The following is a 14,611-nucleotide window of genomic DNA, read 5'->3' as shown; positions in this document are numbered from 1 at the left end:
TTGGGGGTGTGCGCTACATACTGAGTGTAGGGTTTAGGGGTGTGCGCTACATACTGAGTGTAGGGTTTAGGGGTGTGCGCTACATACTGAGTGTAGGGTTTGGGGGTGTGCGCTACATACTGATTGTAGGGTTTGGGGGTGTGCGCTACATACTGTGTTTAGGGATGTGCGCTACATACTGAGTGTTGGGTTTGGGGGTGTGCGCTACATACTGTGTTTAGGGATGTGCGCTACATACTGAGTGTAGGGTTTAGGGGTGTGCTATGCACAGTGTGCAGGAATCCGCTCTCTTTCACAGGCTGTTCACATCTCACTTCCACGCTTCCCCTGGGTGTGAGGGCCGAAATAAATAGCCTGGAGGGCCAGATTCGGCCCACGGGCCTTGTATTTGACACATGTGACCTAGAGCATCAACAATATACATACTTTCATATGCTTTGTATTGTAAACCAGTGGTTCACAATGGTTTCCTGGACAGGACCACATACCTTTCTCCGGGTAAAGTTCTATATCCTTTTATCATTCTTTATTTTTAAGTAACAGCATGACTTTAGTAATAATGAAACCCCTTTCTAATTCAACAATGAAAAGAAAATATGAAGTAGTGAACCATACGCCTCCATCTGTCCTGCAGGTCCAGCACATAGTGCTGTTTGTTATAATCCTGAGATCTAATGTACTCATGGGTCCAACATTTTTTGAAATAAATGTATTTTTATCATTCAGGGAGGCTGATAATTTTCCATTTACCATTATCCATGATCATTCTGTGTGTTTAACAGTGCGAACGGGAGAGACAAAGACCTCCAAGATCTATTATTGCAACTAGGATACATCCTTAATTGATCGACCTGATAATGCTTGCCAGGGGGATGTAAAAAGGTTAGTCCGAGTTAATTAATGTATAAATGTATAAACTCGGATCCAAAATTTCTTAACTTTTGGGCATGTCGAGTGGAGTGGCCCCTTACATTGGTGACCAATCAGAGGAGGACCCCCTTATATCAGTAGTCAGTGGGACAAGAACATTCCTTTATCATCATCAGTGGGAAGACTGCCTCATTACAGATCATTGATGCCAGTTGTTACTGAGAGACAGAAATTGTTTATTGCTTGAGGAACCCTTAAGCCTTGTACACACGAGTCGAAAATCGGCAGGGAATTTTCGTCCAACGACCGATCTGCCGATTTTCGGCTTGTTAGTATGATGCTTCCGACAACCGACTCCGAATTTTCGGCCGAAAAAAATCTGGTGTGCAGGCTATAAAATCTTTGTCTGCCGTCAAAACACGGCCGATTTTCATGCAGTCAGTACAGATTTCGACAGGGAAAAATCTAATGAGCAAGTCTGGGCATGCTCAGAGAAGAAAGAACACAAAGAAAGCAATCCAACACACGACATCACTTCTGAAGTAGAATTTTGTCGGGTGAGAAAATTTGTGTGCAATCTAGGCACATTCCAACCAACAAAACACCACTCTGGACAAAAGACGGACGATCGGTCGGCCGATAATCGTTGCGTGTGTACTAGGCTTTAGAAACCTTTGGAGGAACCCTGGCTGAGAAAGGCTGGACTAGGCAGTGATATATTTATATCCCCCTTGCTGGGAGTGGAGATGACCCATCTATAAGGAAACACGTGTCAAACACAAGGTCCCAGGGCCAAATCCAGCCCTCCAAGCCATTTCATATGCCCCTCACACCTCTCCTGCAGCTGTGACAACCCCTTCATTGTTGCCCCCACCTTTTCTCAGCAGTCAGCAGCAGAGAGAAGGACAAAACTCCTCCACCAGATCCTGTACTTCTCCATGCAGCCAAAGAGAGGCTTGAATCTACCCCCCCCCCTTTCACCGTCTCAGCAGTCCGCAACAGAGAGGAAGACAGATCTCCTCCTAGAGATCTTGCGCCTCTCTTTGCAGCCATAGCACCCTCTCCTCTCCACTTCCCCTGGCCTTAGCATTCAGTGGTCTCCAGCCCTCCTCTGGTCCTCCTCTAGACTCGGGCGCACTGTCATGTAAGGGAGGGTGAGGGACTTCTAATGGTGGAGAGGGGGGGTGCTCTGGACATCCAGTCTTACAGATACAACTGGCTCTTTGAGGGCAACCATAATCCTGATTCGGCCCGTGATGAAATTGAGTTTGACACCCCTGTATAAGGATATACAGTACACAAACACACGCACAGCACAAGGCCGTGTTCACACTACGAGACGTTTCTCAAAGCTGCAGTTCCTCTGATCTCCACAAGGTGGTGATCTCACTTCTACCCAGATAAAAAGTCTCTATGGAAGACCGGAAGTGATGTCAGGTACAGACAGGAAGTGATGTCATGTATAAATAAGAAGTTCCAGGTGAGAGGTGAGTCGGGAGGAAGTAGAGAGAAGACATTGCTGGAAGTGGCAGTAGAGGAGGTAATAAGATCTTATTTTCTATTAACACCCAGTAACCCCCCCCCCCCCCCCGTCATGTCCGTCCTCTTCCTCCATAGTCACTGTGACGTCTTTTATCTCCAGCAGATGATGATACACACATATATAGTGTGGAAACCTAGATTAATCCTTTCAGGGGCAGAACATTTCCTCACTTACGGGGCTGAACCACACAACTTAAATTCTAGTAATATGGTCCACCAAACAAACAGCGCTGATAATAAATAGAGAAGACAATGACCGTCCCGACCATACATGGCCTACAAAGGGCAATTATTACACTACACAGGCAGCCAATGGGCAATCATTACAATATGCAGCCAACACAATGCTGGAGTGCCGGGGTCAGGAGTATGGAGCATAGAGCCCCTTACATTGCTGGTCAGGAGGAAGAAAACATTCCCCAGCCCGCCACGAAGAATATCTTCCATCATTGGTGTCAGAGGGAGGAAAATACTGAGGGTGTACTGAGAATGAAGGACTTTGAGGCTCCTGAGGGGGTGAAAAATTCTGAGGGGTTAGAACAGCTGAAGGACTCTGGCTTCTTGATAGGGTTGGTGTACAGAAAGGCTCTGAGGAAAGAGGAGGCTGTAGGACTTAGAGGGACCCTAAGATACAGAGGGGTGCTCTTGGTCAATACTGGTCCTCCCACCTGAACTTACTTTTCAAAACTCCCGCTAGGAAAGGAAGGCAACCTTCACCTTCTTACCATCTCACTGGTCAAATAAATGTTTTCAAGATACCAAGTGGAATAAAGAAGGACAGTCCTTTACCCTTTGTTGGGCACTCATTCCTTGAGGAAACCTGTTAACGCAACATCGCCTAACAAATGGTCAGGGATCAGTGATATGCATATGGGGAGGCAGCAGTGGTGTATTTTGGTTGTGTGTTGCCCTAGGCAAGACTAAAATTGGGCGCTCCCCCTCCTATGTAAATTTTCCCCACTCCTTTTGTTACTCCCTCCAAAATTGAAGGACTACAAGTCCCAGCATGAACCCCTGAGAGCTCACGGGAGGGGGTGGGAGAGAGAGAGGGGGGTGGGTGAGGGAGGGAGAGAGAGATGGGGGTTGAGAGAGAGAAGGGATGAGGGAGTGGGGGGATGAGAGAGAGAGAGAGAGAGGGTGGATGAGAGAGAGGGTGGATGAGAGAGAGGGTGGATGAGAGAGAGGGTGGATGAGAGAGAGGGTGGATGAGAGAGAGGGTGGATGAGAGAGAGAGAGGGGGGATGAGAGAGAGAGAGGGGGGATGAGAGCGAGAGAGGGGGGATGAGAGCGAGAGAGGGGGGATGAGAGAGAGAGAGAGGGAATGAGAGAGAGAGGGGGGATGAGAGAGAGAGAGAGGGAATGAGAGAGAGAGGGGGGGTGAGAGAGAGAGAGTAGGGATGAGAGAGAGAGGGGGGATGATAGAAAAATAGAGAGGGGGGTGAGGGAGAGGGGGGAGAGAAAGAAGGGGGTGAGTGAGAGAGAGGGGGGAGAGAGAGAGAAGGGGGTGAATGTGAGAGAGCGAGGGGGTGAGTGAGCGAGAGGGGGGTGAGAGAGGCGGCTCTAGCAACCATTGGCCAATAGAGTCTCAGGTGGAGGGGGGTGGCTATTTGCTGCCCCCCTGCAATCTGCCGCCCTAGGCCTGGGCCTTGTTGGCCTAGGCCAAAATACAGCACTGGGAGGCAGTCAAATACCCCCCATAACACAGGGTCTGGCAGTGCTCGGTGCTGAAATTCAGAAGCCCACTGCTACTCTGTACATTGAAGGGATGAGAACAGTTCCAACCCCCCCCCCCCCCCCCCTCCTCAGCTCTCTACTCCACAAGCAGCATCCTCCTGCTATCCAATCCCTTCTCTTACTGCAGAGAGTGATAGTGACATTACCCCTGCCAGTTAGCGGGCTGTCGGAGATTGGAGCCTCCTTGCAGCCGGAGTTCTTTCTTTCTGCCAATTATCCTGATTAGTCGTCGGTAACTCCGGCCAAAAGTCAGCAAGTTCCCCTTCCTGGGCATCATGATCACCCTACATTGTCCTCACATCACTGCCTCAGAGCAAACAAGTCAAGGAAAGGGTTGAATTTTATCATTGGTTGAATTTTATCATTCCTTGTCTGCAGATATAATATAAAACTAATTAAAACCCATTTAAATTGTATCAGGCTCATTTGACTTCATTGGACTTCCAGTACTCCCCCTTCGCCTCAAATATGGCTTGCGCAGATGGACACAACATTGAGGTTAGAAAAGTTGATATATCAGCAAAGGGGCAGATTTTCCAAAATTGAGAAGGTATGGGGTAGTTGGTTGACCTCCCCTGGTTTGGCCCCAGTTGATTTAGTTACTCTCAGGTTATTGTTGTGAAATATATCAAAAAAATGGATATGTTTAACCACTTGCCGACCGCCTACAGTATATGTTCACAGTATGCTATGTAGGATTGTATGTCTCTGTGGTTACATCACAAGCCACACCCCCCCCCCCACAGTTAGAATCACGCCCCTAGGGATACATTTAACCCACTGATCACCAATAAAGTTAACCCCTTCCCTGCCAGTGTCATTATAACAGTAACAGTGCATATTTTTAGCACTGATTACTGCAGTAATGTCACTGGTACTCCCAAAAGTGTCAAAAATGTCAGTCAGGGGTCCGATCTGTCCGCCGCAATGTCGCAGTCCCGCAAAAAAAAAAAATCGCAGATCGCCGCCATTACTAGTAAACAATAAAAATGACAAATCTTTCCCGTAGTTAGTAAACGCAATAACTTTTGCGCAAACCAATCAAAATACGCTTATTGCGTTTTTTTTTTTTTTTACCAAAAATATGTAGCAGAAAACAAATTGGCCTAAAATGTTAAAAAAAATTGATTTTTACATTTTTTTGAGAATTTCATATAAAAAAATGGGAAAAATATTGTTATTTTTTCAAAATTGTCGCTTTTTTTTTGTTTATAGCGCAAAAAATAAAAATCGCACAGGTGATCAAATACCACCAAAAGAAAGCTCTGTTTGTGGGAAAAAAGGACGTCAATTTCGTTTAGGTAGAGCATCACACGACCGCGCAATTGTCCGTTAAAGTCACGCAGTGCCGAATCACAAAAAATGGCCTGGTTTTTGAGCAGCCAAATCCTCCGGGGCTTAAGTGGTTAATTTAGCTGGTAATGCTATGGCTGAAACCTGCATGCGACTTGCTTTCCAAATATTTAATGCTTGTCTACCTGCTTTGTTATAGTGGCCCTAGTGTCCCGTTTGTGCACGGCCCTCAATACGGCTCTAAAGGGCGCTTAAAGCATTCCCGTGACATGAACTACAATGCTGGTATGCTGAATTGATATCTGATGTGAAATACATGTACTTTTAATGTCTGGTTGTACAAATTTGTGACATCTCAAAAAATATTTACCTAATTTAAAAAAAAAAAACCTTCAGATAAAAGATTTTTTAATCCGGCAGCCGAAAAGGGTTCATGAAAATGTACCAAAAACTAAACCGTCCTAAACTAAATGTGTTCACATGCGGACAGTGGTACGAAATGTACAGAAATCCACCTATCACCCCTCACCCCCCTCACATCTACATCCTATTATTGTGTAAACCAATGCCATCTAAATAATTTTTACTTTCATTTCCCAAGGTTATTCGTCGACAAGGAGACCTGTATAGATCAAATGACGGCACCAATGAGGATGGAGGAGGACCGGAGTCACATGACTGAGAAGATACTAAACCTCACTCTGGAGATCATCTACCTGCTGACCGGAGAGGTGAGGAGGATTCTGGGAGGTCACATGACATCACTCTCATCTCTATTAATAAAACACAGAGCTGACCGGAGAGGTGAGGAGGATTCTGGGATTCTAACATGATATTCCTATTGGTTCTTCAATACAGAGATTTCCTCCTATGAAGTCAGGAGATCATATGACCATCACAGTGCCTCCGTGTGACTCCCTAAAACCTGAGAGACACAACATGCAGAAGATTCTAGAAGCCACCAAGAAGATGATGGAGCTGCTGACAGGAGAGGTGAGCGGTGCTGGGAATTCTGGGACATTATCCAGTAACAGACAAGGGATGTGTCTGGATGGTGACTGTATCATTGTGTGTGTCAGGTTCCTATAAGGTGTCAGGATGTCACTGTCTATTTCTCCATGGAGGAGTGGGAGTATTTAGAAGGACACAAGGATCTCTACAAGGACGTCATGATGGAGAATCAGCCGCCCCTCACATCACCGGGTAAGAGGAGACTTTATTGTAAAGGAGAGAGCAGTACGGAGGGTCCACCTAGATCCCCCATCATCTGATAAACCCATAGAAACAATGTATTCAGTCAGTGTGTGTGTTTCCTACAGATGGATCCAGTAATGGGAACCCACCAGAGAGATGTCCCCGTCCTCTGTATTCCCGGGATTCCACACAAGAAGATCACACCATCCCTCACCATCATCAGGTAGATGAGGAACAATCACTGATAGGTATGATTTATCCATAGCTTGTTTGATATAATGGATGTTTATAAAATATTCAGAGCGGAAACTGAGGGAATTATAACATTGTTGTCAAAGGCGATTGTAAAGTAAAAGATGAGGAGTATGGAGTGATGGAGGAGTTTGCAGGACACAAGAATATGATGGAGCCACCTAATATCAGGAACCCACCAGAGAGATGTCCCCGTCCTCTGTATTCCCGGGATTCCACACAGGAAGATCGCACCATCCCTCACCATCATCAGGTTGGTGAGACGGAGTATCTAGAACATGGACTAGTGGTGACGATGTGTTTTTCTTTTATGCGATTTCACAATATTAAAGCTGACAATTTTTATAATATTTTCCATCATTCTCTTAATTTAGGGTGAAGATCTGAGAGAAATAAAAGTTGAGGGTAAAGCAGAAGAAGAAGAGAGGTATGAGAGTGATGATCAGCAGTCTATGGAGGAGGATGGAATAACGGGGACATTTATAGAGGAGGACACTCCTACAGAGATCAGCACAGGTGGGTCATTAACATTAAATACATTCCTCTACCCATACTGCTCACTGATTGGTCCAGAGTAGGGAGGGTATAGTCACTGAGTGCAGTCTCAGAAGATTGGAAGCATCGGAGTGGGATCTCTGCAACATGTCTTAGGTAAGTAAACATTTAAGTTACCAACGATTAATGAACTGCAATATTCCTGACCCCTGCACTATATACTCTATGATGTACATTACATAATTATGATGCTATATAGTCCTAATTGGTGTATCATATAAAATATGTTGTACGTTACATAGTCCTGACTTCTGCTCTATGTTGTACATTACATACTCCTAAACCCCTGGACTATATACTCTGTTGTACATTACATACTCCTGCACTATATACTCTATGTTGTACATTACATAATTATGAAACTATATAGTCATCGTTGTATCTTATACAATATGTTGTACATTACATAGTCCTGACTTCCGCTCTCTCCCCTCTACCCACTGCTATATATACACATGATATGGATTCTCTTTTGTAACACCCATTTTCTACCAGCTGGACATTTTATATCTGATGATTTGATTGGAGCACAGACTTTTACATGTTGATAATAATGTGATAACGTCCTCATACTTTGGAAAGTCAAACAGAAAGTGATAATGAGGGAGGAGTCAATAACCCAATGATGGTGGTCTTCAGGATCAGTCCAGTCTTCATCTTGGTTGTTCTCCCCCCATCCTCACTCTCTGATCTCTGGTGGGGCTCAGCCCCGCTGTTATTCATGACTAAATCATGGACTAAATAAGGAAGTGCAGGACTTCTTGTGAACTGGTAGGAGATCAGAGGACCCATTTACTAGTTACCTTGAGGCGGGAATTGTAAGATCCTCAGAGACAAAGCTGCCTGATGTGGGCGGAGTCCTGGTTTAGGGGAACCAATCTGCTCATGTCTAGTAAAAATCTTTTTATTTCTATTTTAGTAGATGGACGGGAGATGAGGAAAACTTCAGAGGATTGTCTCACTTTGTCTCCAGACTGTAAAGTAGAAGATGAGGACATCACACAGTATAGTCCAGGAGAAAACCCGGCTACCTCAAATGTCCATCCAACACCACACAGTGTAGATGGACCACCGTTTTCCTCTTATCCTGAGGAACCTCAGACTGTGAGGGGCGGTGCCGGACCATCGTATTCCTCTTATCCTGAGGAACCTCAGACTGTGAGGGACAGTGCCGCCCTTCCAACAGATAAGAGGTTTTCCTGTACTGAGTGCGGGAAGAGTTTCCATTATAAATCTGATTTTAATGTACATAAGAGATCTCACAGAGGTGAGAAGCCATATTTCTGTCCTAAGTGTGGAAAATTTTTTGTAAAAAAATCAGAACTTGTGGAACATCAAAGTTCTCACGCAGGAGAAAAGCCATATTCCTGTTCTGAGTGCGGGAAATGTTTTTCACATAAGTCCAATGTTTACAGACATCAGAAATTGCACATGGGGGAGAAGTCATATTCCTGTTCTGAGTGTGGGAAATGTTTTTCACAGAAGACTGATCTTTACAGACATCACAGACTGCATACAGGGGAGAAACCGTATTCATGCCTTGAGTGTGGGAAATGCTTTGTGCAAAAATCAGAACTTGTCACACATCAAAGGTGTCACACGGGAGAAAGGCCATATTCCTGTCCTGAGTGCGGGAAATGTTTTTCACATAAGTCACATCTTTACAGACATCAGAGATTGCACACAGGGGAGAAGCCATATTTCTGTTCTGAGTGTGGGAAAAGTTTTATACAAAAATCACTACTTGTCACGCATCAGAGGTCTCACACAGGGGAAAAGCCTTATTCCTGTTCTGAGTGCGGGAAAGGTTTTAGACAAAAATCAATACTTCTCACACATCAGAGGTCTCACACAGGGGAAAAGCTGTATCCCTGTCCTGAGTGTGGGAAATATTTTTCAAATAAGTCTCAGCTTTACAGACATCAGAGATTGCACACAGAAGAGAAGCCGTATTCCTGTCCTGAGTTGCGGGAAATCTTTTTCTCAGAAGTCCCATCTTTGCACACATCATAGATCTCACACGGAGGAGAAGCCTTTTTCCTGTTCTGAGTGAGGAAATATTTACTCCATGAAGTCCTGTCTTCCTGTACATCAGGGATCCCACACAACCCTTGAGGTGTATTAGTGCCTTGAGTGCGGGAAATGTCTTCTATATGAATGTTGGTGGACATGTGGGGAAGAAGCACACCCTGATATACACCTCAGATATACTCCATGGCTGATCTTCATCATGTAAGAAACACTTCATAAGGAGATCAGAGATCACCAAAGACATGGATGAAGTGTTGTCCCGTGTTGGCCATTGATAGCAGTAGAAAAATAAAAATGGAGTCATTACCTTTCATTGGATGGGTACATTTTTTAGAAGTCTATTTTTGAAAACATTGTTGAAAGAATGGGACAAGGACTCACAAACAAGACACATTTTGCTAGTTGCTTTTTATTTCATACAGTGATTTCCTATGATCATTAGCTTCATCTAGTGGCAGAAATGCAGAACTGCAGGATTAATACCGTTTTATAGACACTAGACAAAGCTGATGATCATAGGAAATCAAAGTAAACTATTCCACCCACTCTGTGCTTCTGGTGTATCTCTTCTCAACAATTCTCACCCTCGAAAAGACCACAAACTAGAGTACAAATTTGACCAATACAATCCCACCCAACCAATGGGCTGCTGTATTAGAAGTCCTTTATGACCAATATGAATGCATTCAAGCTAGTCCCAAACTTATACAGTTCTAAAACAAACTTGTCTCTCATAGTGCAAGTCAATCTCCGAAATCATCAAAAATTCAATATTCCACAAAATAAAGGTACTGTAAAGAATCAAATTAGTAGAACCCAAAAAACAAAAGTAGCATATGATTAAATATATCTAGTGCTGTGTAAATGATGTGTATAAATGTCTATAGTCCAATCCAGTGTGTCTCCCTTCGATCTGGTGTGCTGCCTTGCTGCATCTGTTCCCTCTTCAAGGAGAGAACAAATCGTCTACCTTCTATACCAAGGATCCCGGGGTGCCACCAACTTTGCCAAAATGGACTCTCTCCTATAAAATTATGCCTGGGCCACACATCAGTTAGTCAGTGTTAGGAATGAGTAAACAATCGAATCGAAATTGGGACCGAATTTGCGTTATACGGATGTATCAGAATTTCCAAATCACGAATTTCAAGGAATCCAAAATAAATCATTTTAGTGAGGATTGCCCATCCCACCTAGAACGTCTATATACTATAGGTAGGAGCTAACCTTGACCTCTATTGACTTATTTGAGTCAGTTATCTACTTCATTAATATAATAGACCATTTTGTTTAATTTTATTTTATCCTCTTCAGTCATATTCTTATGTTCACCAGCCCCCGGCACTTGTCTTTCATGTATTGCGCCCCCATGTCCGCCCTGTATGACCTGGTGGTCTCCCTAGAGTCCTGGTCCAAATTGGCTCTTCTGCTTCAATTACATAAAATGCCTTTTGATATACAGTCAGGTCCATAAATATTGGGACATCGACACAATTCTAATCTTTTTGCCTCTATATACCACCACAATGGATTTGAAATTAAACAAACAATATGTGCTTTAACTGCAGACTTTCAGCTTTAATTTGAGGGTATTTACATCCAAATCAGGTGAAAGGTGTAGGAATTACAACCATTTGTATATGTGCCTCCCACTTTTTAAAGGACCAAAGTAATGGGACAATTGGCTGCTCAGCTGTTCTATGGCCAGGTGTCTGTTATAATTTCCTCATTATGCCATTTATAAGGAGCAGATAAAAGGTCCAGAGTTAATTTCATGTGTACTATTTGCATTTGGAATCTGTTGCTGTCAACTCTCAATATGAGATCCAAAGAGCTGTCACTATCAGTGAAGCAAGCCATCATTAGGCTGAAAAAACATCCTTAAAAAGAGATAACGCACCGTTGAGCTCAGCAACACCAAAAGACCTGGAAGGACACGGAAAACAACTGTGGTGGATGACTGAAGAATTCTTTCCCTGGTGAAGAAAACATCCTTCGCAACAGTTGGCTAGATCAAGAACACTCTCCAGGAGGTAGGTGTATGTGTGTCAGATCAAGAACACTCTCCAGGAGGTAGGTGTATGTGTGTCAAAGTTAACAATCAAGAGAAGACTTCACCAGAGTGAATACAGAGGGTTCACCACAAGATGTAAACCATTGGTGAGACTCAAAAACAGGAAGGCCAGATTAGAGTTTGCTAAACAACATCTCAAAAAGCCTTCACAGTTCTGGAACAACATCCTATGGACAGATGAGACCAAGATCAACTTGTACCAGAGTGATGGGAAGAGAAGAGTATGGAGAAGGAAAGGAACTGCTCATGATCCAAAGCATACCACCTCATCAGTGAAGCATGGTGGTGGTAGTGTCATGGCGTGGGCATGTATGGCTGCCAATGGAACTGGTTCTCTTGTATTTATTGATGATGTTACTGCTGACAAAAGCAGCAGGATGAATTCTGAAGTGTTTCGGGCAATATTATCTGCACATATTTAGCCAAATGCTTCAGAACTAATTGGACGGCGCTTCAGAATGCAGATGGACAATGACCCGAAGCATACTGCGAAAGCAACCAAAGAGTTTTTTAAGGGAAAGAAGTGGAATGTTATTCAATAGCCAAGTCAATCACCTGACCTGAATCTGATTGAGCCTGCATTTCACTTGCTGAAGACAAAACTGAAGGGAAAATGCCCCAAGAACAAGCAGGAACTGAAGAAAGTTGCAGTAGAGGCCTGGCAGAGCATCACCAGGGATGAAACCCAGCGTCTGGTGATGTCTATGTATTCCAGACTTCAGGCTGTAATTGACTGCAAAGGATTTGCAACCAAGTATTAAAAAGTGAAAGTTTGATTTATGATTGTTAATCTGTCCCATTACTTTTGGTCCCTTAAAAAGTGGGAGGCACATATACAAACTATTGTAATTCCTACACTGTTCACCTGATTTGGATGTAAATACCCTCAAATTAAAGCAGAAAAAACCTGCAGTAAAAGCACATCTTGTTTGTTTCATTTCAAATCCATTGTGGTGGTGTATAGAGCCAAAAAGATTAGAATTGTGTCGATGTCCCAATCTTTTTTGGACCTGACTGCATTTGTAGGTACTTTGTAATTGTTTACTTGTTATATTTATGTTTCTGAATGCAGCATGCTGCTGTATATACAGTATCTCACAAAAGTGAGTACAGCTTGTATAACGGTGTAAATTAGCTGTCCCCTCAAAATAACTCAACACACAGCCATTAATGTCTAAACCACTGGCAACAAAAGTGAGTACACCCCTAAGTGTTAATGTCCAAATTGGGCCCAACTAGCCATTTTCCCTCTCCGGTGTCATGTGACTCGTTAGTGTTACAAGGTCTCAGGTGTGAATAGGGAGCAGGTGTGTTAAATTTGGTGTTATCACTCTCACTCTCTCATACTGGTCACTGGAAGTTCAGCATGGCCCCTCATGGCAAAGAACTCTCTGAGGATCTGAAAAAAAGAATTGTTGTTCTACATAAAGACGGCCTAGGCTATAAGAAGATTGCCAAGACCCTGAAACTGAGCTGCAGCACGGTGGCCAAGACCATACAGCGGTTTAACAGGACAGGTTCCACTCAGAACAGACCTCACCATGGTCGACTAAAGAAGTTGAGTGCACGTGCTCAGCGTCATATCCAGAGGTTGTCTTTGGGAAATAGACGTATGAGTGCTGCCAGCATTGCTGCAAAGGTTGAAGGGGTGGGGGGGTCAGCCTGTCAGTGCTCAGCCCATACGCCACCCACTACATGAAATTGGTCTGCATGACTGTCGTCCAAGAAGGAAACTGCTTCTAAATTTGATACACAAGAAAGCCCGCAAACAGTTTGCTGAAGACAAGGATATAGATTACGGGAACCATGTCCTGTTGTCTATAGTGACCAAGATAAACTTATTTGGTTCAGATGGTATCAAGCTTGTGTGGGGGCAACCAGGTGAGGAGTTCAAAAACAAGTGTGTACTGCCTACAGTCAAGCATGGTGGTGGGAGTGTCATGGTCTGGGGCTGCATGAGTGCTTCTTGCACTGGGGAGCTACAGTTCATTGAGGAAACAATGAATGTCAACAAGTACTGTGACATACTGAAGCAGAGCATGATCCCCTCCCTTCAGAGACTGGCTCGCAGGACAGTATTCCAACATCATAACGACCCCAAACACTCCTCCAAGACGACCACTGCCTTGCTAAAAAAGCTGAGGGTAAAGGTGATGGACTGGCCAAGCATGTCTCCAGACCTAAACCCTATTGAGCATCTGTGGGGCATCTTCAAATGGAAGGTGGAGGAGCGCAAGGTCTCTAACATCCACCAGCTCTGTGATGTTGTCATGGAGGAGTGGAAGAGGACTCCAGTGGCAACCTGTGAAGCTCTGGTGAACTCCATGCCCAAGAGGGTTAAGGCAGTGCTGGATAATAATGGTGGCCACACAAAATATTGACACTTTGGGCTCAATTTGGACATTTTAACTAAGTGTACTCACTTTTGTTGCCAGCGGTTTAGACCCTAATGGCTGTGTGTTGAGTTATTTTGAGGGGACAGCAAATTTACACTGTTATACAAGCTGTACACTCACTACTTTACATTGTAGCAAAGTGTCATTTCTTCAGTGTTGTCACATGAAAGATATAATAAAATATTTACAAACATGTGAGGGGTGTACTCACTTTTGTGAAATACTGTACAGTATATATGTCCCCTTATATATGCAATAGAAAATAAAAAATATTTTTGTCTGTATAATTGCAACATGTAGTTATTCTGATTTCCTACATCCTGACTAGATTTACCTAGCTCCAGAAGAAGTGCGTTTCAATCGCGAAACCAGTCGAGCACTTTTTTGAACCAATGACAAGCAGAACCGATACCTCCTGAATTGTCCTCTGTTAACCCCTGATCTTTACTGTAGGATTGTACCTATTTAGGTTATTTCATATGTTATTATGCTGGGGCAATCGCCAAATTCAGGAATTTCTTTGGCCCATTAGCCTAGTCTATTGAGTCCGGATGGACCCTAGGCAGCTGGTTGGTCACTGAGACATGTTTTAGTCACATTCACTGATGTACATATTTTTTATATATATATTTTTTTTGTCTATGTCATAATATTTGTTATAAATAAAATT

At 43.6% G+C, this 14,611-nt stretch overlaps 1 protein-coding gene across 1 annotated transcript in view; it reads left to right on the top strand.

The window, feature by feature from the left end:
• LOC309550289 (uncharacterized protein) overlaps positions 1 to 14,611 on the top strand; it is a 436,279-nt gene that overhangs the window by 399,804 nt on the left and 21,864 nt on the right. Inside the window, exons 9-11 of the mRNA XM_082250692.1 lie at positions 4,567 to 4,644; positions 7,260 to 7,401; positions 8,360 to 9,429. Of these exons, the coding sequence (XP_082106818.1) occupies positions 4,567 to 4,644; positions 7,260 to 7,401; positions 8,360 to 9,429 (1,290 nt within the window). The remainder of the gene's footprint in view (positions 1 to 4,566; positions 4,645 to 7,259; positions 7,402 to 8,359; positions 9,430 to 14,611) is intronic.

Source organism: Pelophylax lessonae, assembly GCF_965119305.1.
Source record: "Pelophylax lessonae genome assembly, chromosome: 3".
NCBI classification, from domain to species: Eukaryota; Metazoa; Chordata; class Amphibia; order Anura; family Ranidae; genus Pelophylax; species Pelophylax lessonae.
This window is presented reverse-complemented; position numbering and strand designations above follow the sequence as displayed.